Below are 27732 nucleotides of genomic sequence, written 5' to 3' on the forward strand. Positions count from 1 at the left end.
ATGGTAGAACATATTCACCAATGATATATCTGATAAGGGGCTGAGATCTAAAATTTGTAAAGAACTTATAAAATTCAACACCAATAAAAACAAATAATCCAATTAAGAAAATGGGCAAAGACCTAGATACTTCTCCAAAGAGGACATACAGATGGCCAATAGACATATGAAAAGATGCTCAATGTCATTAATCATAAGAGAAATTCACAATGAGATACCATCTTACACCTGTCAAAATGGCTATCATCAATAAATCAACAAATTGGAGAAACTAAGATGGCGGCATAGGGAAACACCGAAATTGCTGCCTCCTACAACAACTTCAAAACACAATAAAAAGACAAAACAGACATCATCCAGAACTTACAGGAAGGCTGGCGGAGTGCAAATTCTACAACTAGAAGGAAAAAGAAAGGCACATTGAGGGTCAGGAGCTGCGGAAGAAAAGTGCAGAGGTACGGGGACTCGCGCGCGCGGAAGGGGGCTGGTACCTGAGGATGCGGCTGTCTTTTTGAATCAGGAGGGAGTCACAGGCTCCTGACTGCTCTGAACTCCGGTTCTGGGAAGTCTCTGGGGACCCAGGACTCATACGTGGAGAAACTGGACTGTCTGGCAGAACTCGGAACTCGAGGGCGGCTTTCCCTCAGAGGTGCTTGCAGCAATTGGATTGTCGGGACACTGAGAAGCGTGTGGCCCCTTCGGGCAGGACTGAGAATCCGCCATAGTTCCTTGCTCCCCCCTTTGATTCCCTGAGACCCCGCGCCACCCAGGCTGCGGCAGAGGTTTTTGCATATGAATGCCCTGGCCCTTTGCAACCTGAAAATTAACTAACAAACAGCAGCTGGGCCACAGACCCAGAACTTCCAAGAGAAGGCCCAAGGCCCCACAGCAGCTTGCATTGCTTCACAGCTGGGCCTCATCAGGGCACCTCCAAACTCCAAAAAAGGACGGGGAATCTGCAGTTCTCTCCATAGCTCCTGCTGGGTAACCTCCAAGAGCCAGTGTACCCAGTGGTCAGAGGGGGGCATCCGGATTACAACTCCTCATATCCATAAGGGACACACCCAGGGGGCAGACTCAGTGAGCACCAAAGCCCCACTGAAGCAAGTCTTGCCCCAGAAGGGTGTCTTCAGCACAGAAGTTCTCCCACTGCAGACACAGCCGATTCTCACTGCCAATTGGCCTGGAGGTCAATTCCTCCCAGTGATCCTACAACAATCAAGGCATAACTACAACAAGACTGTGCACAAAGCCCACAAGGGGGCGCACCAAGAGTGTCCACCTCAGGTACTGGGGGAGGCTGAGCCACTGGGCCCTACAGGACACCTAGCACACAAAACCACTCTACCAACACAGGGAAGCATAAAAAATGCGGAGACAAAGAAACAGGTCACAAATGACAGAAATGGAGGAAAGCAAACGACTGGATATAGAGTTCAAAACCACGTTTATAAGGTTTTTCAAGAATTTTATGGAAACCGCCGATAAATTTAGTGAGACCCTCAAGAAATCTAGTGAGACCCTCAAGGATATGAAAAAGACCAACTAGAAATTAAGCATACACTGAAATAAAGAATAATATACAGAGATCCAACAGCAGACAAGAGGATCCCAAGAATCAAGTCAAAGATTTGAAATACAAAGAAACAAAAAATACCCAACCGAAAAAGAAAAAAGAAAAAAGATTCCAAAAATATAAAGATAGTGTAAGGAGCCTCTGGGACAACTTCAAGCGTACCAACATCAGAATTATAGGGATACCAGAAGAAGAGCGAGGGCAAGATATTGAAAAACTATTTGAAGAAATAATGAGAGAAAACTTCCTCTACCTGGTGAAAGAAATAGACTTATAAGTCCAGGAAGCGCAGAGAACCCCAAACAAAAGGAACCCAAAGAGGACCACACCAAGACACATCATAATTAAAATGCCAAGAGGAAAAGACAAAGAGAGAATCTTAAAAGCAGCAAGAGAAAGAAAGTCAAGTACCTACAAGGGAGTACCCATACGACTGTCAGCTGATTTCTCAACAGAAACCATGCAGGCCAGAAGAAAGTGGCAAGAAATATTCAAAGTGATGAATAGCAAGAACCTACAACCAAGATTACTTTATCCAGCAAAGCTATCATTCAGAATAGAAGGTCAGATAAAGAGCTTCACAGATAAAAAAAAGCTAAAGGAGTTCATTACCACCAAACCAGCATTATATGAAATGCTGAAAGGTATTCTTTAAGAAGAGGAAGAAGAAAAAGGAACTCTTACCATTTGCCACAGCATGGATGGAACTGGAGAGCGGATAAATACATGATCTCACTCATTTGTGGAATATAATGAACAACATAAACTGATGAACAAGGACTGATCCAGAGACGGAGAGGCATTGATTGGACTGTCGGGCCTTGAAGGGAAGGTAGGGGAGGGTGGGGGTAAGGGGGAAAGATCAACCAAAGGACTTATATGCAAACATATAGGCCTAACCAATGGACAAGGACAACGGGAGGGGGGGGGGGTGAGAGCAGGAGGGGGGGGGTAGGGGGCAACGTGGGGATAAGGACACATATGTAATATCTTAATCAATAAAAAATATATTTAATAAATAAATAAATAAATAAATCAACAAACAACAAGTATTGGCAAGGATGTAGAGAAAAGAGAACCCTTGTTCCCTGTTGGTAGGAATGCAAATTGCTGCAGCCACTGTGGAAAGCAGGATGAAGTTATTTCAAAAAATTAAAAATGGAACTGCCTTATTACCCATTGATTCAACTTCTAAGAATACTAGTATATTCAAAGAAACCCAAAACACTAATTTGAAAGAATATATGCACCCCTATATTCATTGCAGCATTAATTATAGTAGCCAAGATTTGGAAGCAGTCCAAGTGTCCATCAGTAGATGAGTGGATTAAAAGAGCTGTGGTACATTTACACAATGGAATACTACTTGGCCATAAAAAAGAAGGAAATCTTACTCTTTACAAACTGCATGGCTGGACCTGGAGAGTATTATGCTAAGTGAAATAAGACAATTCTGTACATTGTTTTGGCTTGTACAATAATTGAAAGACTTACTCTTTTTTCTTTAAAAAATGTTATAAAAGAGAAAGCCAAGTACATACAATATGATTTTACTTATATGTGGAATCTAATGAACAAAATAAACTAACAAACAAAATAGAGACAGACATAGATACAAAGAATAGACTGACAACTGAGGGGAGGGAATTGGATAAAAATGTTGAGGGGATTAAGCAAACAAACACCAAAACACTCAGCTGGACAACAGTATGGTGATTATCAATGGGAAAGAGGGTAGGAGAGGGTAAAGGGGGGGATAAATGGTGATGGAAGGAGACTTGTCTTGGAGTGATGAACACACAATACAATATACAAATGATGTATTAGAGAATTGCACACTTAAAAATCTATGTAATTTTATTAACCAGTGTCACCCCAGTAAATTCAATGAAAAAGTTCGCATCACAAGAAAATAATTTTTGCAACTGTATATGGTAACTTATGTTAACTAGACTTATTGTAATCATTTCTCAATATATACAAATATCAACTGATTATGTTGTACACCTGAAACTAATATGTTATATATCAATAATCCTATATAATAAAGAGCTAGTATGCTAATTAGACCAAACAGCCAAACAACCTTCCGGACGTCCTTCCTGATGAAGCCAGGGCCGGAGGGAAGCCAGCCCCAGTCCTGGGTGCCTGCAGGCGGCCAGAAGGAAGCCAGTCTGGGTCCCAGGTGCCTGTGGGCAGCCAGAAGAGGGAAGCATCCTGGGGCCTGGGTGCCTACTGGTGGCTGGAGGAGTTAAGCCCGGGTCCCGAGTGCTGGAGGAAGTTGGTGCCGCTGCTGGGGGAAGGAAGGCCTACTCTTGCACGAATTTTCGTGCATTGGGCCTCTAGTATCTCAATAAAAAATTTAAAAACATGATATAACATTAAAATTTACTGTTGATTCAAGTGTGATTTTTAACCCTCAAAGAAAAAAAGGCAGGTCTGGGAGTTTGAGGAAGGTGATTCTCTCTCCCACCAAGATTTACACCTACATGAAAAGTGACAGGACATATGGATGGTTGATTCTAATAGAATAGTCAATCCTAACTAGACAGCTATTTAAGGATGCCATTTATAATCAACCATCCTCACTTTAGATCTAAACAAGAATGCTTGTCTCTGTTTTGCCCAGCATAGATGTCAGATCCAACTCTGTTTTTGCTTGTTGGCACTCAGCTTCTAATGGACTGTGAACTAAACCTGGGATGCTGAGGTCTCCTACACACAGCTTTCACAACTCACTCTCTGGGCCATAACACTTCTCCCTCCTGTAACAAGGTATTCAACGAAAGGCTCTATTTAAGACTATATACAACCACTTTCATTAGGTCACATAGAGATGATTATGTGCCAATAATTGTCCTGGGAACTTTACATAAATATAATCATGACTTATTTTCCCCACTGATGGATGAGGCATTTAGGCACAGAGAGGTTAAGGAACTTTCCCAGAGTAGGCTGAAACCCAGACAGCCTATATCCAGAGTCTATCATCTTAATCACTATTACCTCTTTTTCTTTAAAATACATATTCTATTGATTTTTTACAGAGAGGAAGGGAGAGGGATAGAGAGTCAGAAACATCGAATGGCTGCCTCCTGCACACCCCCCACTGGGAATGTGCCCGCAACCAAGGTACATGCCCTTGACTGGAATCGAACCCAGGACCCCCAGTCCGCAGGCCGATGCTCCACTCACTGAGCCAAACCGGTCAGGGCACTATTACCTCTTTTTAATAGTATTTGAACAAGTTGAAATGGGACTCAAACAACACTAACCTTTGGTATCCTTGGTGGATTGTTTTTCCTATGAATAGAAAGTTAAGGTATGACTATTTAACTAGCCATGTGATTATTTTAGAAGAAACTTGTCTCATGTAACTTTTAAGCAGTTCTTAGTTAAAAGTGACGATAAAGAGAGCAAAAAAAGAGAAAGGACTAATAAGGAAAGGAAAAATTCCATTTTCTAATAAAATTGAGATTAAAATCTTCACCTGTGAAGTGGAATTTCACCGATTCTGGGAGACCTGCAAGAACAGAAGAGAGAAAATCAGTGTACTAAACATTTTGAGGTCAGAAATAGATGGGGAAGGAATAAAATATGTGGCAGAGGTTAGAAAAGTAAAGGATGTTTTTATCTAAATTATTATAGTTTGAGGAAAGGCTACCAGGCCATTAGATAATGTTATGTTGAATTTAAAATTAGTGTCACCACTAATTTTAAGTAACCAAAAGAACTACAAAGTGGTATAATTTTATATCACAGTAGTCAGAGTGATTTATAATACATTCATTCAGATCCCATTTTATCAGTACATAAAACCTTACAAATCCGTGAGTATGGGTGAAGTCATATATCACTGACAAGGCTGTCTGGTGGGTCAATTCCATTGTAGAATTGAGTGATGCCTGGGACAATGAGTTACACACTGTAACAGTGTGAGAGATTTATCTCATGGCATTTACCCCATAGATTATACAGGACAGGATTCTGCTCTCTCTAAAAAGGCTTTAGGAACTCAGGCGAGTATAATGGATATGGAAATAACTTCAACCATGGCTGACATGTTTTCTTTTTCTTTAATCCCAGGATATCCTGAGTTTCTTGTAAAGTAGGTCTTATAAAGTAGGGGTTAGGGAACCATGAACATTTTCATGGGCTATTGGTTACCCAGTTACTAAATACTAGGGATACTCCTTAGAGAAGTGGCCTATCCTTATCCTTAGAGATTTTTAATCTAATTGAGTAGTTAATCATGTCCTAGACAATTATAGTTATATAAATAATGACAATTATTACTTAAATGTTGCCCATAATTTAAAACAGAACTCTAAAATTATTTTATCCATGTTCAACTCATCATAAGAAATTAAAGGCTTTTCCATATTATCAAAGTTACCATATAAAAATAATACTGTATATTAGTTGTATTATGTAATACAAATACCTTAACAATCATAAAGAAATAGCTTCAAGATTTTTAGAATCATTTCGAGGCACAAAATATTTAGGATAGGGACTCAACCTCCTGCTTTCCCAGGAGCACTCTGATTACTGGGTCAGGGGAGACATAAGGGGGGCGGGAGGCAGTAAGGATTAAGGCTATCTTGGCGTAGTGGCAGGGCACATACTGGCTTGATTTAAAAATTCAGTTATTCTTTTACTTAGCCTTCTCTTCCTTTAAAAAGGTACCTCCTGACAAATCCGTGTTTAATCCCGAAAGCTCACTTGCACACTCCACTCCTATATGGGATCTTCCCTGAAGCACTGCGGGATCCTTCTCACTGTATTCCTTTCACCCACATGTCCATCCCCCTGGCTTCCTCCTCAAATCCATTCATATCACTGCAGGTGAAGAGTCCCTTATGAAAAGACATCCTCTTAGATCCTAAACCCTCCACCGGGTTCTTGTTGTTGGGATAAAGACCTAAATCTCTATAAGTGTACAGAGCCTCTAAGGTCTGGCCTCTGTCTCCTTCCAGACCCATCCCACTCTGCTCAACCATCCAAATTCCAGACACACTGGACTTTTCTTCAATTCCAAGAATACCACATTCGCTCCCTCACCAGGGACTCTGCACAAGGGGTGTGTGTCCTTTCTTCAGGAATGTTCTATAACAAAACAACCCCAATATGCACACTTAGCCTAGTTAGCTTCTCCCTATTTCTCCTAGGTCCATACCATGCTGGGTAGCCTCCACTGAGCCTTCAGTCTAAATCAGTGTTGTTACATCTAATTCCACCAGTTATCAGAGCTCTTATCTCAGCCTGCAATTAAACATTCATTACTGAGATTATTTACCAAATTCTGTCTCTGTACAGTACTTAGAACCCCAAAGTCGCCAAGAACAGGATTCATGCCTCTTTTTGCTTATCACTAGATATCCAAGGCCTCGTTGCCACATAGTAGGCATAAAGTAAATATTTATTGAAGGTATTTCTGCATGCATGAATGAATTAAGAAAAGGGATGAACTGAGCCCAAGGTACATATTAACCTGCAAGTCTCGAGCTATTTTGAACAGCTACAAAGCAACATCACCAAACTACCTAGGAGGATGACAGGAAGAGTTAGGGTGAGCCTGCCATGAAGAGCCACAGAGGACAGTTTAGGTGCCTGAAAATAGAGAAGAAAGCATTACCAGCGAAGGAGAAGGCCATGATTTCCTGGAGGTGGGGGGCTGCCGTGGGAGGGCGGTACATGATTTTGCCCTGGTTAATATCTTCCTGTGTGAAATACCGGATGGGAGAGTGGGGCTGGTCCCTATGTTCGATGATACCTGGGGAGAAGGAGACGGGACATGAGCACTAGCAGTAGTTCTGGATGACAAACCGAATGACCAGAGACATCAGCTGCCTTTCCCACTGGCGAGAGCCTTTTATCCTTTAGGAACTACTGCTCTAAGGTTGTTCTTGGTATACTATTCTCCTGTTACTCAAGAAAATGCAAATCTGAAACCCAAACAGACTCTTGACAAGGAATCGTTGACTATAAACAATAGAAAGACACAAACTGCCCCTACTGTAGCTGAGCCCAGGTAATTCTGCAGAAGTCATAGACACTGTACCGTAATTATGAGATTCTCTCAATTGAGTTTAAGTTCAAAGGTCAAGGTGACTGGGGAATGGCACAGACTGGTCTCCTGGTGAGCTGCAGAGAGATTTTTATCCATCTACCCCCTTTCTTTCAGGAACTCCTTAGTCTCTGTGATGATCTCTGGCAATCGTAACATGGGTCTTGACTATTCTAAGACCTGGATTTACAATGATCACTTTGCTTGTGATAAATGCTTTAGGAGCTGTCTATTTGCCTGTCATTTCTAAATTTTTCAGGAACAGACCTGATGCTGTGATCATCTTTCATGTCCTATTGCCTCTTCCGAAGGAGGACAGGAGTGAGGCTTAGTGTTGGACTAATTCAACTTCTGGAGGGCTGAGAGGCAGTCCATCAGGACGCAAATCTGAAAGTACTTCATCTCTCCCTGGCAACACAGGGAGAACGAGTCTAGCTATGACTTAGCAGAGTAAAAATGGTAGATGGAGACTTTTAGACTTTTAATTTATTTGGATTTTATCAAAAGGGTAATGGAATTTTTAGACTTTGACTTCTCCGTGGGAATTTGATCATCTGAAAGGCTTACATTTAGGGAAGGGACTGGTCTTGGGAAAGCCTGAGAGACAGAAGCAGAATTATCTTCATAGAAGCTGATCACTCCACCACCTCTCTTTGGGCATAGGTCTATTAGTTAAACCCAGCGTTCAGAGATCTTCAGGCTGGGGACTGATGGTAGGGGCCCACCTCTTCTCTGACTGTAGTTCCACATTCCCATGATTCCCTATGGGAGGAGGAGAGACTTATCCAATTGGGAAAGGGACTGAGTATGGGTGGCTCAGTCCCCTCTGAACTCTCTGGCAGAGCTCCTTGTCCTTAGCACATTCTCTGGCCTGCTCACCTATAACCACACCAGGGCAGGCTCTGTCCACACAGACAGTGCCTGTGTCTGTCCAATTCTGCCTGTGCTCAGGCCAGGGAGCTCAATCCAGTGAATGAAGTTATATGCACACTATGTTCTCCAGTACAACTCTGTTGATACCAAAGTTGACACATTCATCTCCATAGGTCTGACCACGATGTCTCTCTCTTTCTCAATTGGTTCTAAACTCACAGGATGGGAACAAGGAGTAGCAATAATTGTTACTTCTGAAAATTCAACAAGTATAAGCGGACAAAACTCCAGAGCTTTTAAGACTCATCGACAGCTAGAAGACATCATTTAAGAGATCATTCACTGCACATCTTACCTTGACTTGGATGCAGAGGTAAAGTGACATTGTATATAATCTTTCCACTTGGCTTCTCAGAGTTGACAAAAGAGAGAGAATGAGGCTGAATCACAGTCAGGTCATCTTCCTGAGCCTAAACAAAGTTTAAGAAGGAAGAATGGTCAGGGGCAAAATCAAACCTTATTAAAACAAACTCACTCTGGGCTTTTAAATTAGTCACAAATAACAAAATTTTCTCTGAGGTTCAACAGAAGGGGCTGGTCTCTTGCACCACAGACTGGTCCCAGCCTTAGAAATCTCGCAGGATTATAGAGTCCTCTCCAGGGCCTCTTGTACCCTAACTCTTCTCCCCCCTGCCCTCTGCCCCAGGTTTATGCTGGTGCATGCTCTGGGAATCCTAATACGATCACTTTCCCGAGGGGGAGCTCACAGTGCTGCAGGTTTGAGAATGAGCCACCACAGCTGGATATTCTAGTATTCACAGCTGGATTGCTACATCTTTGCTCCTCCAACTTAACGAGCTAAGGTTCATCTGGTAAAAAGTTCCTTATTACCTGCCCGCCCCCCTCCCCAGCCTTGCTGACAGGAACTTTGATTCCTTCTGCTTTGGTTTGTGTGTTTTTTGAAACTGTGATGGATTCAAGGACTAAAGATGAACTCAAAAACCAACAGAGGCTCAATATTTGAATTCAGAGATTTAAGAATTATTTGTTTATTAAAGTAAATCATGAAATAGTCAATATTTCTTTGTCTCCACGCTACTACTCAAATGAACTAGATATTGCTTTTCTCTTCTAGTTTTCAGAACCCAATGAAGACTCAAGCAAAATTAATCAGAAGGCCAATGTGTACGTAGCTTTTACTATTCATTCACCTGTGAACATCCATCACCGACTAACAGTGACAACACTCAAAAAAGGGGGCAGGGGGAGAGACGCAGAATCCCTTGACCAGGCATAACAGTGAGTTGGGGACAGCAGCAAAAACACAGTGGAGGGAAGAGAGGGGAAAGTAATGTGAGCACGGGCCCTTTGATTGGGTCACACAAGCTGTCAATAAATCAGAACGAAAATATCAGGCTCTTTGCAGGCTCTTCCTAACCCCTGAAGGGTTAGAGTTTGACAGCCTCTCCTGCTCTTTGAAGCTTTCCTTCTTTCAGAAGAAGTTTCCCTCTTTGGGAAAGTAGGGCTCAGTAATTCTCATGGAGGAGGGCGTGGTGTTCTTCCTTGTAACCACAAAAAGATTGAAGGTTACAGTTGCTCTTTTAACTGTCCCCAAGGCATACTTGTCCTGGGGAGAGGCAGCAGTAGCAGGTTAGGACAATCCTCCTGTCGTAAGGAGTCATATTTCAGGCCCTTGCTCGGCTCTGGAATGTACAGAGCAAGGAAAATCAGGATTGCAAAATAGTACATGGTGTCTCACCCTAAAATAAAACAAGTAAGGGCAACAAATTAAAAACATATGCCCTATATAAGGTGTTTACAGCCCATGAATGTGTGTACACAGCTATAAATGTGGACGTGTGTGTGCACAGATACATGGACAAAAAGGTGCAGGCTCAATATATTGTTCGGTCTGTTTGCCTCCTTTGTAATCTCAAAACCATCAGAATGACTGCAAATCCTGAGTATTATGAGATATTTTTTAAAATCTAGATGTTCCTAAAACAATAAAGTGATAAGAAGAGAGAATTAGCATGGACATAGGACTATGGAAAAGAGAAATATGTACCAGCCAAGGCAACTGATATTTCATATCCATGAAATTTATGGATACTATTTCTCTACTAATAGAAATATACACTAGGTAGAAAAAGGACTTAATTCTCCAAAGAAAGCAATATTAAGGTTGAGATGTATCAAACTATAATCAATTTTAATATTGCCTATTTGGAATGTTTAATACTCATCAATTAAACATAGTAAGAAATGAGAAATTGAATTTCATAGAAATCATTACAGAAGGCACTTTTTATTAAAATATCTGTCAACAAGAGAATCTTACAGAATAATGACTTTATAATACTCATATTACTTCTGCATATATCCAAAATCCAACCACTTCTCCCCACGGCCATTGCCACCACCTTGCTGGGTTTCCAGGATGACCTCCCAGCTGCTCTCCTGCCCCATCCCACAGCCCCCAGGGTTATTTCAGCACAGCAGTCAGCATGATCCCTTTAACAAGGGCAGTAGCCCTCTGCTCAACACCCTGATTGGCCCACCATTTTACTCAGAATAGAAGCGAAATCCCTATAATGGCAAGGCCAGACATGACCTGTCCCCTTCGCTCGCCCACACACTTAGCACATCTGTGAATTCATGTCAATTACACTTGCTTTCACTCACTCTGCTCCAGCCCTACTGGCTTCCTTGCCGTTCCTTGAACATCTAAGCAAGCTCTCAACTGGATGCCTGTAAACGCATGGTTCCCTGGGCCTGGAATGCTCTTTTCTGAATATGTGCGTGGCCATTTCCCTCACTTCCTGCAAGTCTTTCTTTAAATGTCATTATCTTAATAAAGTCCACCCTGGCCACATTATTAATTAATTTATTTATTTTTTTAAACATTTTTATTGATTTCAGAGAAGGAAGAGGGAGAGAGAGACAGAAACATCAATGATGAGAGAGAATCATTGATTGGCTGCCTCCTGCACGCCCCACACTGGGGATCGAGCCTACAACTGGGACATATGCCCTGACAGGGAATTGAACCGTGACCTCCTGGTTCATAGGTTGACACTCAACCACTGAGCCATGCCAACCACCTTATTTAAAATTACAACATAGGTCTCCTCTGCTCCCACCACTGCATTTCTAACACCCTTGTCCCTGACCTACATTTTGTTTTACCGTAACACTTCTCACTAACATGCTATAAGTGAGTTGTTTATTTTATTACTTATACCTAAGAGAATGCAAACTCCATAAGAACAAGGATTGTGTTCATTTATGGGTGGGTGGATCCCAACCACCTAGCATATGGCACATATCATTACTTGATAAAAATGTGTTGAGTGAATGAAACATATCTGTGCCGTGCCAGCACAGCCAAGGGTTCGGTGAGCCTGAGTAGGGGCGGTGAAGGATTAAAGAAAAGACAGACAAAGAGAATACAGCTGGGGCTGGTGGATCTCCTGTGCCTGGATGAGGCCACAGAGAAGGATCCAGCCAGCAAGCTGAGGCTTGATTTTATAGCCAGAGAAAAACAAGGTAGTGGTAAACATAGTTACAATGTTCTTGTGAGTTTCACTTGTTTTGGCAGCACTTGCTGCATCTCCCACAGCCCATTAGCTACCCAGGAAGGATCTAGGGAGCATCATAAGGTCAAGCTTAATTATGCTAAGAGGGTTCTGCTCTCTGAGCTGGGATTTGTTTGTGGCTCTGCCACAGGTCAATCCGAGGTTTAACTCTAGAGCCGCTCCCTACATATATCATCATAAAAAGATTAAGCTAAGAAATAAAATAATAAAATACTTTGTATAATAACATATTCAGTAACTTTTTTAGAATACTTTCCATTGCATTTCAATGTCACCTGAAGAATTGGATGGGGGATGGGGACACAAACATTTTAACACTTAAACCTTAGCAAAGTGTGCATAACTTAAACTTCTAGGTCAGGATTTACAAACATTATCATTTCACCCTCTATTTAAAAAGATCAATTTCACATGTTGATTGCCATTCTATTAAAGACCAAAGCCCACAGTGGGCCTCAGAAATCAGGTACCCATGAATAATGAGATGAGATAAATAAAATGGAGGTCCTACAATAAATTATCTTCTTCCATAGTTCATTAGTTAGGACAGCAAATTAATTCATTCATATATTCATGTAGCAAATTATTAAGAACCTACTACGTGCAAGGTACCAAGCAAAGAGCTGTGAGACATACAAGATAAATCAGATATAGACCCTTTCTTCAAGGAATTCTAGTTTTTTGTAGGGGAAAATCATAAATAAATCTAAGGTAGGAAATTCTGAGTGGTGTGAAAGGCTCAGATAAAGCACAGCAAGAATTCCAAGGGTAAACAAACATTTCCCGAGATTGCAGATAATAATCCTATTAGTTTTTGACAGGTCTCAAGTATAAACATGGACACAGAAGCTGGCTGCCACACAATAAATAGAGCAAGCCCAGACTTGAGTCTGCATCACAAAAGAGATCATCTAACTGGATCCCTGCTGGGCCTAATAGAGTGGTCTTAAGAGAACTCTGCTACAGCAATCACTCTGAAAACAAAGGAAACCAGGAAAGAAAAGCTTATTCAAGGCCTTTCCCACAAGTGGTGACTTTGGCCAACCCAGCCCTGAGTATTGCAACCATTTGAAAAAGGAACTAATAAATAATGTGTCTTTCACATTAAGAGATAATAGAATTTATTTGCCCTTTAAGAAAGGAATGGGAAACATGATATTCAAATTGTGTGTGTGTATGCCTATATGATTAATTTATTTGAATTTGGAGGGGATACAGTTTAGGGAGTTATTATGAGAAAATAGGTCTGAAAATATTCACTTAATCAGCAAATATTTACTAAGCAATTACTTTGTATATGGCATTGTGTGAGATGCTGAGGAAGATACCAAGATTAATTAATCAGCACTAACCGGTTTGGCTCAGTGGATAGAGCATTGGCCTGCGGACTGAAGGGTCCCAGGTTCGATTCCAGTCAAGGGCATGTACCTTGGTTGCAGGCACATCCCCAGCAGGAGGTGTGCAGGAGGCAGCTGATCGATGTTTCTCTCTCATCGATGTTTCTAACTCTCTATCTCTCTCCCTTCCTCTCTGTAAAAAGTCAATAAAAATATATATTTTTTAAAAAGATTAATTAATCAAAAGTTTTGTCCTTAAGGATTTTCTAAGTCAAATAGTGGATGATTACTTGGAAAACTTTGAGTTGACGTGAATCTATTAACTCATTTGCATAATCTTATACTATCTAAGCTATGATATTTATTGTTAAATATGCACGTTTTGCCCATATATACTATGTATCCTAAATGTATATGTGTCATATGTACTTATATAGCTCTGTATCTTATAATATTATACATATTTATATACATATCTTATATATGTGTGTTACATATAATTCTGATGAACACTGCAAATTAAACCATAAGGTCCCATTTAGAGGATCTTAGATTTGATGAATAACATAATTATAGAAAGGCCACAGAACCAATTTCAATTTAGATGGGTATTTGATTATGTTGCTTTTCACTCTATTCAATCTTTCTTGGTTATGTTCCAGTTATGTTCATAGTTAACCACTACAAACCATTAGTGATTCTTAATAGTTTATCTCTCACCCAGAATATCTACTGATCTCCTAACCACCCTTAACAGACACACCCCAAATGGAACTCATCATGATTTCCACCCTTCCCCCTAAAGTCCTCATACATTTCTATCTCAATCAATGGCTTCTTTTTTTGAAAAAAAAAAAGTTTATTATGTGAAAATATATAATTTAAAGATTCTTTAAAATGCTTTTGTGGATGATAACTTGATTTCTTTTTTATTTCCCTCTGAGATTCCACAGTATGTCCCATGTTTCTATGTCTCTCGATCTATTTTGTTTAACAGTTTATTTTGTTCATTAGATTCCATATATGAGTGAGATCTTGTAATATTTGTCTTTCTGGGACTGGCTTATTTTGCTCAGCATAATATTCTCTAGGTCTCTCATTGCTGTCTCAAAGGGTAAGAGAGCCTTCTTTTTTACTGCTTCATAGTATTCCATGGTGAAAAGGTACCACAACTTTTTGTCCACTCATCTACTGATGGGCACTTGGGCTGTTTCCAGACGCTATAAATATAGAGGTACATACATTCTTTCTGATTGGTGTTTGGGGTTTCTTAGGATATATTCCTAAAAGTGGGACCACTTGATCAAATGGCAATTTCATATGTAATTTTTTAGGAAACTCCACACTGTTTTCCATAATGGCTGCACCAGTCTGCATTCCCACCAGCAGTGTACTAGGGTTCCCTTTTCTCCACTTCCTTACCAGCACTTGTCATTTTGTTGATTTGTTGATTGTAGCCATTCTGAGAGGTATGAGGTGATTGCCTTTTAAAATACTCAGAAATTGGGGCTTTTCACCTTCCTGTCACATCTAATTGACCAGGATATCTGTAAATATCTCTTAATCTTTCTCTAATGTCCCCCCTCCCTACCCCCGCCGCAACCTTAAAATCTTTTACGTGTATAATACAGTACTGTTAACTATATTGTTATGCAACTGATTTCTAGAAAGTTTTTCCACTTGCAAAACTGAAACTCTGTATGGATTGAACAAAACTCCCCTTTTTCCTCTCCCCACCTCCACCCCTACCCTCACAGGGACAACCACCATTCTCCTTTCTGTTTCTAAGAGTCCGATTATTTTAGATAGCCCACATGTAGAATCATCAGACTCTGTCTTTTTGTGACTGGATTATTTCACTTAGTACAATGTCCTTAAGGTTCAATCATATTGTAGCATATGATCGGATTTCCTTTTTAAAGGTTGAATAATGCTCCATTGTTGTGTATACCACATTTTTTCTATCCATCTATCTGCCAAAGGACATTTAGGCTGCTTCCACCTCTTAGCTAGTGTGAATAATGCGTCAATGAGCATGGATGTACAAGTATCTCTTGAATATCTCACTAACTTTTAATCTTCATTGCCACTGCATGGTATCGTGCCACTAACCTTCTTGTTCTAAAGGACTGCAGTGGTGCATTTCTGTGCTCCCTATCTGGTCCCCATCTAGAGTATTCTCTACCCTGCAGCCAGAATGACTTTCCTAAATTGAAAATCTGATCAGGTTGCCTGTCAGCTACACAGTATTTGTCCCAAGAGCCTTTCAGGACACAGTGGAAATCCCTTCATTTTATCTTAAGGTCCTCTATGATGTGACTTTCATATATTGTTTCTTCTTCACCTAGGAATTTATGCTCTGGCCACATGAATTCTCATTGCTCAATATGTCATGTTCTCCCACATCCCCATCTTTTTTCACCTGCTGTTCCTTTGTCTACAATGAATGTCCCCCTATTTCTAAAGTGGTTCTTCAAGCAGAGCAGCAGCAATAGAACTACCTGGGAACTCGTAAGAAACTCAGATTCTCAGCCCTACAGCATATGGACTGAATTAGAAAACTTTGGGGTAGGCTCCAGCCATATGTGATGTAACAAACGCTACAGGTGATCTTAGTGCAGGCTGAAGTTTGAGACCTTGCTTTAGAGACAATCTTTCACTTCAACCAGCTTTGTTCACCCCCCAGAGGAAGCCTTCCATGACCTTGCCACCCCCACCCCCCACTGGGTCAGGTGTCTCTTATTTGCTTCCATATCATGTCCATGTCATGGCATGTATCATTATATTGTCAGTGTTTGTTATTTCGCTCCTCTCCCATTTTAGACTCTAAGTTCCTTAAGAATAGAGACTGTATTTTATGGTCATCAAACCACCAATGTCTTCTCTAGCATTTGGCATAAATTAGGGGCTCAAATATGAATGACTGAAGCCCAGTTTGTGTGGCTCAGTGGTTAAGTGTCAACTATGAACCAGGAGGTCATGGTTCAATTCCCAGTCAGACACATGCCTAGGTTGCAGGCTTGATCCCCAGGAGGGGGCATGCAAGATTCAGTGATTCTTTGTCATCACTGGTATTTCTATCTCTCCCTCTCCCTTCCTCTCTAAAATTAATAAACAAATATATTTTAAAAATTAAAAAAAAATAAAAGAAATACAAACTATGTATATTTTATGGCACTGAAGATTAGGCTAATTGCATTTTATGGTAAACTAACCTTTGTGATATCCTAAATTGGACAGATCTAGTTTGAAAACTAGCAATATAAGACCCTAAAGGTTAAGGAGCTTGAAAAGTCTAGCGGTCCATAGCAATGGAGTGGGAACGGCGCCATCTTAGTGGCTCCTGGCCCATTTTTTCCCCCTCTAAAGTCAAAATAACAGTCCATTAGCACTTGGCAAAAAACATGCATGCACATTTTTCTTCACATTTTAAAGGAAATTCTAATCCAAGTTCCTCCAGTCAGAATGATGAATTATAGACTTTATAGTGCTACTGAATTATGATTTCTTTAAATTATGGTTTACAGTGGAAATGCCGATATCAGCTATTCATTTAAAACCTCCTATTTCGCCTTTTATGTCTCTGTCGTGCCCCAGACCCATAATTTCTAAAACTACAGGTGATTTCTTTGTCATGGCTCAAGGCTGATACATTTTGGAGTGTAATTATGTGCTAACTAAAATGCAGGTCCGTAATGATTCATTTGCAGTCTTAGATGCTGTGACTCTGACTTAAAGAGGGGTCCTGGCATCACCCCTGCCCCTAGATACAGGGTTTCAGTGGGGCAGCTAATTGTCTGAACTAATATAGCTGTCACCTCACTTCACACCTTTCCATGAGCCCGTGCTCTTCCCACACAGCAGGCAGGTCCCCTTGCGATGGAGCTCATGGCCTCCCCATCCTCACCATTTCTCCTCTGCTGTCCTCATTTCTCCAGTCTTATTAAACTATTTACAATTTTCCCCAACAATCATATTCTCGCTGGCCTCTGGGTCTTTGCATGTGCTGTTTTTATGTTTTATGTCTTTTAGTGCCCTTTGCCATCACCTGCCCCCCAAACGTTCACTTGGATAATTGCTACTTATCTCTCTGGATTCAGCATAGATATCTGCTACTTTGGGAAATGTTGATAACAGAAAGGAAACTTCTAATGGGGCTCTAAGAAATGGAATGTCAGTTTCTCCAGCTATATGGAGCTATAACTAGCTGAGTAATTATACCCAAAAGGTACTGATTAAACAGATATAGGCCTGAAATCCCTTCTAACTACTCAAGGAGGAGTCCTGTGAATCTGGGATGCTGAAAAGAGGACACCAGCAATGGATAAGAGTTTGAGGTGAATTCCATCTTTGTTTCCTGTCACTCTGGGAATTGAAGTATCTTTTTCAAGTCAAGGAGAAATGTTTTTACAGGGTGGTATGGTCTGGGTTCTGGGCCAGGCATTCACCAGATACAAAAAAAACAGGTCATTCTGTCAGATCCCGTCAACATGCCTCAGAAACCAAGAGTCCTCCCAACCAACTCACAGTCATATGGAGAGACGCTCCCAGAGAGAGCTGAGGTGCTTCAGGCGTCTGTGGTAAGATCGCAATGTTGAACATGCGGCTCTCCAGGTGGGTGTGGGCATCGGTGGCACTGGAAACCTGGAAAGAAACGTCCTACTGGTGAGCCTCAGTTGGACAGAGCATGTTGCATGTGTTTATCCCCCTGCCCCACCTTTAAATATCTGTCTTTGAATTCCATCTGCTCCTGCATTACAAAGGTAGACATAATCCTTTTAGGCAATCCTGAAAATGCAGGAAAATACAAATATGACATAAATAAATCATCTAGAATTACAATACCTACAAATAGTGGTTATTAACACATTGATGCATTTTAGTTTAATCTTTTTCCTATCCATATGTCAAACTCTATATTCATTTGTGTCCTATAAATTTTTACTGAACATAATACATTAAATATTCTTCAAAACAGAATTTTTGATAGCTGCCTAATGCTTCACTGTGAGCACACACAACACGTTAGATATGGGATTTTTATTCCATTTTTAAAATTTGTACCCAAGCACAGACACATCAGGTTATAAATGACACATCATAGCCTAATCACTGCAAGGCAAGAGTCATAATAATTAGTGATCACAAAATCAAATTTTTCTTGCTTCAAAAATGCTGAAAACAGTGATGATTTTCCTAATGCAGCTTCTCCCCTCCTTCAGGGCTACTGAGCTGCTCCCTCACACTCTCTTCTCTGTGGTCTGCTCCAGCTGAGGCTTGTTGCAAGAATTGCTAAGGTCTGTGTGGCCATGTGTAGTTGCATTAATTTCATATGAGAGGGAGCAGGGTGCCATACATTCTAAAAAAAAAGGCAGAAATAGCAGCCCTTTCTTATGTCTTCTACAGTTAGGCCAACAACAACAACAAAACTGTTTTCTCTGCCCTGGCCAATGTGGCTTAGTTGGTTGGGTGTTGTCCTGTGCACCAGGAGTTTGAAGGTTCAATCCCCTGTCAGGACACATGCCTGGGTTGTGGGCTTCATTCCTGGTAGGGAGCGTGCTGGAGGCAGCCAATTGATGTCCACGCTCATATCGATGTTTCTCTCTCTCCCTCTGCCTTCTTCTCTCTCTAAAAAAATCAATAAACTATTTTTTTAAAGAAATTTTAAAAACTGTCCTCCCTGTATCTTAATCACATCCAATGCCTGGAGCTTAAATTCATAATATCTACAGGTTGTCAAGGCGCCATCTTACAGTATCACTATATATAATATGAGTAACAACAGCTATAATTCACTAAATGTCTATCATGGGCTAGCTACTTCTCAAAAGTCACCATATATAATACCCACAAAGTGGATATTATCTCCTTTTTTTTAAAATATATTTTATTGATTTTTTACAGAGAGGAAGGGAGAGAGAGAGAGAGTTAGAAACATCGATGAGAGAGAAACATCAATCAGCTGCCTCCTGCATATCCCCTACTGGGGATATGCCCGAAACCCAGGTACATGCCCTTGACCGGAATCGAACCTGGGACCCTTCAGTCCGCAGGCCGACGCTCTATCCACTGAGCCAAACCGGTTTCGGCTATTATCTCCTTTTTCACAGATGAGGAAACTGACACTCAAAAAAGTTAAGCAAAATGTCAAAAATCACACAAAAACAAAAGGGTTGGTATTTAACACGTTAGCGGACCATGGTCTTCCTACTGACCAAGACGACTCCATCTCAAAGCTTTAGGAAAACATGTTCTCCCATCTCTTGAAGAACTCTATGCAGGTAATAAAATGTGAGTATATTGCCAAGCAAGGGAATCTGTTCTTGATTCCTTAGTCAAGATACTGCTGTGAACCATGTTGATCTTTTTAAAACAACATCCCCTGAGGCTATGTCAACATGATCTGAATATATCAAGACCAGGGCCCCTGCCCAGGCCAAAAGTGACATAAGTGTGTGTGCTTTCTTCTCCCTATGCCATGCTTTATTTTGAAAAGCCACAAGCATTACATAAATCCCACATCTTACAGGCAAAGTAACAGATGGAATGCATTGATGGCTCATGACAGCACATAAACATTAAAATGAAATGAAATTGATGCAACTCATTGTATTGCAAGTTTTGCTTGAAAGAAAAAAAGGAAAGAAAAAGGAGAATCATGAAAACAGCGTTTTCTTTTAGTTTAAAATCCTTGAGGGACATTAAAATGAATGGGAAAAGTTGCTGTTTATTTTGGCACATAGTTAAATTGTCTGCGTCATTTCAAATCAGAATATGAGGTAAGTCCATAAAACAATGAGACTTTAAAAACAAGCACACCAAACCTTTTATATCCAGGAGAACAGGATCTCAGAGAGCTGTTTCATACATGCAATAAAGATGCTGTGAGTGTTCAAAATGCACTTTTGAAATGCCTTCCAAGCAAGTTCAAAAATCACTTTGAACTTGTTACTTCATAATTACTCCCTGTTTTGACCCAAAGTAATTACTACTCTCTTCTTCATACCAGACATGATTCTGAATGACTGGCTATATGGTTACATTTTAAAATCTACTTCCAAAGGATGCCATACCGTCACTATTGAGGATATTCTTCAGAATATCCCATGGGTTTGGAAGGAGATTTCCAATAGGAGTTCTAAACACATTTTGAGCAAAATGTGTGAAGACTCTTCAAAGGGAACCACTTACTAAGTAATGATGTTCAACAGAATGTCTTAAACTCAAGTGAGTTTGTTTAAAAAAATCAGTAAATTTAGCTATTTTATAATTACCCACTTAGTAACCAACTTGCAAAAGCAATCAAATATCATTATGAGCAGGTGCTGAGAATCCCTTTCTGGGGAAATGCTCCATGTTGATAATGTTCTTCCTCAGGCCTAGGATGGCAAAGGCAGAGCTGAGGATTCTAGTTTGCTGAGGTGACTTCTTTGATTGCGGTCTTTGCCTCCATTCTGACTCATTCTTTGAGGACTGCTGAGTCCCCAGGTGCTAAAAATGAAAAGTTAATTCCAGTAAAGGGCAAATGTTTGCTCTCACTCATTGGACATTAATGTGCTAGTAAAATCTCCTTTTAATGGTTCCCAAGTTTATTTCAACTTGCTCTCTGGAAAAGCACATCTTTTATATCATATAAATTAGTCAAGCAATGAGGATGTGCACCCCAGGCCTCGGAGGCAGAATGTATGATAATTTTAACAAGGTGAGCTATTGGGGTAGTTTACCTCCAGCTGGATTCGAGACAAAAGAAGAGTCTCAGACTCAGAGGGGCTTTGGGTGATCATCATGAATGCATCTCTATATTTTCTCTACATTTTCCCAAATTCTCTTCTGTATCTATGTTTAAATGCTCTTTCTCATTCATACTCCCTCATTCCTTTGTACTTCTGTTCAGTTCTTTATATCCAATTTGTCCATGACAGAGGTTTGTCTAATTTATTGGTCTTTCCAAAGAATGAGGTTTTGTACTCATTTATCAATTCTAGCATTTTATAATTAGTTGTGTGCTTATCTCTATTAATTTCTTCCTTTTTTTCTTTCCTTAGGTTTCCTTTGTAGTTCTCTAGCTTCTTGAGCTAAATATTTAGTTGATTTATTTTCATGATCTTCTGCTCAATAATAAGAGCTTAAGACCATCAATTTATTTGAGTGTTATTTTATCCAGATCATTGAAGTACTGATAATTTATTTCCTCTTCATCATTATTTCTTAATAGTTTGCTATTTTGATTTCCTTTAAGAAGTATAATTATTTGGGAGACTATTTGAAAAATTCCAAATGGTTTGAACTTTTTTACCTTTTTTAAATGGATTTCTAATTATCCTATATAATAAAAGGCTAATATGCAAATTGATCAAAAGGTGGAACAACCGGTCGCTATGACACGCACTGACCACCAGGGGACAGACGTTCCATGCAGGAGCTGCCCTTTAGTGGTCAGTGCACTCCCACAGGGGGAGCACCGCTCAGCCAGAAGCCAGGCTCACGCCTGGCAAGCGCAATGGCAGTGGCGGAAGCCTCTCCTGCTTCCACAGCAGCACTAAGGAAGTCCAACTGATGGCTCCGTCAGTTGGACATCCCCCAAGGGTTCCCAGACAGTGAGAGGGCGCAGGCCAGGCTGAGGGATCCCCCCTCCCAAGTGCATGAATTTCGTGCACTGGGCCTCTAGTATTTCATAATAACAAAGAATATCCCCAGTACCATTTCTTGTTCTTTCATTTATTGACTGTCTTCTTATGATCTGGTTGTTTTAGCTGGCTTAGACTATTATAACAAAAATGCCACAGACTGGGTGGCTCATAAACAACAGAAATGTATTTCTCCTACTTCTGGAGGCTGGAAATCTGAGGTCAGGGTGCCAGTAGGATTGGGTTTGGGGTTGTAGACTGCTGTCTTTTCACTGTAGGCCAATGGTGGGGAGTAGAGAGGGGAGCAGCTCCCCTGTAACTCTTGTAAGTGTACTAATCCCACTCATCTAATGCTAATTACCTACCACATGGGGAGGGGCAGATATGAAGATATTAATTATTTCAGGACACAAACATTCAGTTGACAGTACTGGTATCTGACCAATCTTTATAGATGGTAGTAACAATCCTTACCCAGTGATAGGCAGTATTCTAAATGCTTTCTATGTATTAACTCATTAAATCCTTACAATAATTCTATTCTACAGGTGAGGAATCTGAAGGACAAGTATTTTTCCAAGTAATTTCCCCCCAAATTAGTTAATATGTGGCAGAACTGAAATATGAACCCACTGGGTTTGGCTATCAAGTCTATGATCTTATCAGAAGATGGTAAATGTTCCAAAAACATTTGAAAAAAAGAAAATAAGACTATATTCAAAGAAGTATTTTAACATTCTGGAAACATTATTTTCCTAAACACTCTAGCCATTATCTATTATAAATCTCCTTGCTGTAAAATGACTCTGCTTGTAGAGATATTTATAAGATTAAATTAGCAGATTAAAAATATCTCTCAATACTATAAGTTACATTTCCTCTTCCCCCAAATATGATTTCTAGGCAATCACAGAAAATTTCCCAAGTTGCTTATAAATAACAGTGATGGTTTTCATCAGACCATTCAGACATCAGAAAAGTCAGGAAGCAAAGGGTACCTGAAAGCGGAAGGAGTCACTCTGGGCTGGGACTCCTGAGTGCCTGTACCACACGATGCCTTCATTGATGTCTTGCTGGCTGAAGGTGCTGGTGGGGGTTGCTGTCCTCCCATCAGGCAGAGGCTGGCCTTCTTCAGCGGGGCTGTCTGCAGGCATATTAACCAGAAGGACCACCTCCCCTACAAAAGCCACAGAGTTAGTGAGGATTCCTGGGAAAAGTAAAAGTCAGAGCTCTCATCTCCTTTCTACCACTTTTTTCCTCCCAGAAAAGAAATGATGTAATTCTGTATTCTTGTATAAGGTAAAGGGAAGAACATGAATGCAGAATCCAATAGATATCATTGAACCCATCTTCAGATATAGAATTCCCAGTATGTTAGCTAAACTTGTGTCTATTAAAATTAAATAAGGAGACCCAAATAGCCATGAACACTGCAAACAAATCTTTAAATACTGGGAAATTGCATTCATTTCTACCCACAACTTCCTATGAACAGAAAATGCTTTCCAACCAGAAAGTTTTTGGTGTAAACACAATGGGAAATCAGAAAAAAAAAATTCAGAAAAAGTTATCATTGTGAGAATTCTGTATAATGAACATAATAACAGCTAATACGGGAATGCATATGGCAGGCACTGCATGAAGCACTTTATGTGGTGGTTCAAACCCAGCTCCATCACATCCAACTGTGTGAGCTGACTTATGCTCTATAAGCTCTGCTCATCATTGATGAAACAAGAACAATGATCCATACCTCTTAGGTGCTTTAAAAATGTCCGTCATCCTTCTCATTATGTTTTTACTTCTTCTGAAGATGCTATTGTTATGTTCATTTTAAAGACAAAGTTCTTTAGGCTCAAAGCAGTTCAATAACTTGTTCAAGGTCATACAAGTGATAAGTGGAGCAGCTGGGATTTGAATCCTAATCTCATATTCTTGGTCATGAAACTCTGTTAACAATCATGATTATTTTGTGTTCACAGGCCAATATTTACCCTGATAAACATTCTCCTCCTTCATTCTCTAAACTTCATTAGAATTGAAGCAAGGAAATCTAAATAACACCACTACCAACAGCCAATCTGTTTCTATTGCTTATTCTTCACCTGAAGCTACTAGCTTTTAAAAGTGAGATTGCAAATACAGAGGTGTTATAGAAACAATTAAAATTTCACAAGGAGAATATGCCTTCAAGTGAAGACCAAACAGAAGAATGGATGTACTGCTGAAAATAGAAACTGTGTTCTCACGAAAATGCACCTAACAATAAATACGAAAGAAGCCTCTCTAATCCTCTAAGCGCGCGCGCCTGTGTGTGTGTGTGTGTGTGTGTGTGTGTGTGTGTGAGAGAGAGAGAGAGAGAGAGAGAGAGAGAGAGAGAGAGAGAGAGAGAGAGACTGTGCATGTTTAACAATGTTAAGTAAGAGGATACCCAGATCTTAGTACGCTAAACATACTGGGCAATTGATAACATACTTTGATCACCCTAGAAATTATTTTTTTTCTCAAAGGAAATACCCATTCTAATATTTATCTGCACTAAATTCAAGTTAAAAATCAGTATAATATCCTGGATGATGATGAAATACTAAAGAAAAAAATAGCAGTACTCTTCTTTACATAATCGTGTGCAGAATCAACTCACTCTAGTTTCTTTTTTTGTATTATTTCTCATTTGTACCTAAGTCACAAATTCCATTACATGTCTCTCCCTCGTTCAGCTTCTGTTCATAAGATGCTACTAATAAACATGCTCTTCCAGGATGTGGACTGTTTATGAATGTGAGTACAGCTGCAAACTATTTTAAAAGATTTCCACAATGAGAATGTGGAGAGTGAGGATAGAAAATATTTAAATGCCAAGTTCCTAGCTACTCTGTTTTATAATGTAAAAGCTAAGCAGACTTTTCCTAACAATGAAATACACCTATTTTTAAGATATAGGAAATCATTGTCATACTATGAAAATTAACAGGCATCCTAGGATATTGGCTAACTCCATTAATTTCAACCTAGTAAATATAGTCAATGGATACCTGTTAGGTGCTAGCTGCTGTGGTAGGCCCTTAAGGTTGGGGAATTCAACAATGAGCAAAATGTTCTTCCTTCTCCTGAAGATCAGCCCCCCTGCATAAGCAATTAGGAGTCCCTGTGAGATTTTCAGTAGGTGAATGATTTAGAACATGGAAGGTACATGATCAGAATACAGAGCACCAATGAGGCTTGAAATCCAGTCCAATGTTTAAAAGACTGGATTTGATTCTGTAAAAAATGATAACAATAGTAGCTAACATTTATATGGACAGTATGACCAATTATGAAGCTACTGTAAAATCCAGATGAGAGATGGGGACCTGAGCTAAGGCAACAGGGGTAAGAATGGAAAGAAATAAACAGACACAAGAGCCACTGGGGAAGTAAAAGTAACAAACCTGACAAATGTGGCTGTGAAGGATGAGAGGGAGGAATTGGAGAATCACCTACGAGTGAAGCAATGGGTAGGCAAGTGATGCCACTGACGGGGATGAGCAGGTTGGAGGGAAGATGAAGAGTTCAGCACTGGGTATGTTGAATAAAAGGTGCCTTTGTGACAAGTCCATGAGTAGACAGGAAGAAATACCAGTGTTTTGTAGGGTTCACCCCAGGGAGGTGAGGGCTTTTGTGTAGTACCTCACCTCCACTTTTATTGTAATACTAGAGGCCCAAAGCATGAGAATTCGTGCAACAGTAGGCCTTCCTTCCCCCGGCTGGCAGCATCGGCTTTCCTCCGGCACCTGGGACCTGGGCTTCCCTCCTCCGGCCGGCCGGCCACAGGCACCAGGGATCCCAGGCGGCTTCGCCTGGGCCCCGGCTTTGTCAGGAAGGACGTCTGGAATGACATCCAGAAGACGTCTGGTCTATCTGGTCTAATTGCATATTACCCTTTTATTAGAATAGATGACAAATATCAGAAGATGACCCTTTAAATATGTGAAAATGTGGGTTTAAAAAAATAAGAAAATAATCTCTACTTCAGATTTCCTTTATACTGACATCTATATTTTAACCAATAATTCTGAAGGAAAAATTTAATAGGCATTAAGAATTGGGATCTCATTGAAATCACCATGAATTTATTTGGGATTGAGATCATTTATAGTAGAGTTTTCTTACACTATGCTAAATAATTTAGAGTTGGTAGTGCACTGGATTAAGTCAGGTTCTTCTTCAAATGATACTGAAGATACTTCATTAAAATCATCTCATTAAATTGACTTTCTAACCTGTGAAGTAGCTAAAGATACAAGTAGTAATCCACTTATCTAAATGTATACTTGAAGACAGTGAGGAGTCTGCCAGGGGTTGAAGGTAGGTCCTTTATGCACAGACTATACCAGCAATTTACATTTTGTTCCATTCCATGATTAGGTCTTCACAAAGAGACTAAAATCCAACTAGAACATTCTAAAGTGTTGAGTGAGTATATAGTAGCTGGGGTGGCAAAGAGGGAAAGGCTTCACACCTCACACCCCTGGGCTAGATGGTGTAAGTAGATTTAAGTTGGGTGTGCTTCTAGTTCCCACCACGTTTTTCACTCTTGAATGGTTCCCAAGGGTAATGTGATTTGCTTATTACTAACACAGAGCTCTGGACACAGAAAGAGGATTATGTTCATAGGAAGAAGTTAATCAAGAGAGTTATAGTAGGAAAGGGTCACAGTCAAGCCTACATGGTATTTTTCAAGTTGAAATTGCTTAAAATAATTTAATTCAGCATTTTTCTGTTTAATACTTAAACAGAATATTGGAATAGTGGGCTGTCACTAGAAAATTTAATCTTTGGTTTTTAATAATCAAGATAAGGTAGCGAATGTAATACATCAAGGATATCAAAGACTTTTAGAGCTAGAAAGCTCTTAAACATCATCTAGCTTAATATCGGTGGGGGAAAGTAAGGCAAAGTTGAATAAGTCTGTGAACTAATTAATAGTATTGTATCAATACTAATTTCCTGGCTTTGATCATTATTCTATGGTAATGTAAAATGCTGACATTGGGGAACACTGGATAAAGGCTATTCAAGAGCTCTTTACATTATTTTTGCAACTTTTCAGTAAATCCAAAATTACTTTAAAATAAAAAGTTAAAAATATCTAGTTTAATCTTTCAAAGAAACTTATGGCTCCACTTGCCTTCCTCAAGGTTACACAACTATAATAAATGACATCTCAGCTAGACCTACTGCTTTGTAATTATATCACTGGATATTATATCTTTGTGGATATTAAAATTTTTTTAAAAATTATACAAAAGTTAATTTTTCTTTACTATAGAAAGTATATAGTTTTGAAAATCTGATAACCTAGAGGAAAAACCAATTATTCCTCTATTTAACATGGCAAGCAAATTTTTTACTATTAATGAATATAATTTTCATTTTCAGATTATCTATTTATTTCTTTGTAAAAATCTATCTGCTTATTCTTTTATGTTTATAGCAGTTTTTTATTTCCTTACAGTTTCAATTCCTTTTTTTTCTTTAAATCATTTTTTAAAATATATTTTTATTGATTTCAGAGAGGAAGAGAGAGATAGAAACATCAATGATGAGAGGGAATCATTGATTGGCTGCCTACTGGATGCCCTACACTAGGGATGGAGCCCGGAACCCA

The 27732-nt window shown here is 39.8% G+C and overlaps 1 protein-coding gene across 1 annotated transcript in view; it reads right to left on the reverse strand.

The window, feature by feature from the left end:
• Positions 1-27732, reverse strand: part of FRAS1 (Fraser extracellular matrix complex subunit 1) — a gene marked incomplete at its 5' end in the record, with an annotated part of 444917 nt that overhangs the window by 106066 nt on the left and 311119 nt on the right. The window contains 5 exons of the mRNA XM_081100823.1: positions 5067-5099; positions 7215-7352; positions 8875-8989; positions 17983-18099; positions 23081-23259. Of these exons, the coding sequence (XP_080956949.1) occupies positions 5067-5099; positions 7215-7352; positions 8875-8989; positions 17983-18099; positions 23081-23259 (582 nt within the window). The remainder of the gene's footprint in view (positions 1-5066; positions 5100-7214; positions 7353-8874; positions 8990-17982; positions 18100-23080; positions 23260-27732) is intronic.

This window comes from Myotis nattereri (assembly GCF_964212035.1).
Source record: "Myotis nattereri genome assembly, chromosome: 1".
In the NCBI taxonomy this organism is placed as follows: domain Eukaryota; kingdom Metazoa; phylum Chordata; class Mammalia; order Chiroptera; family Vespertilionidae; genus Myotis; species Myotis nattereri.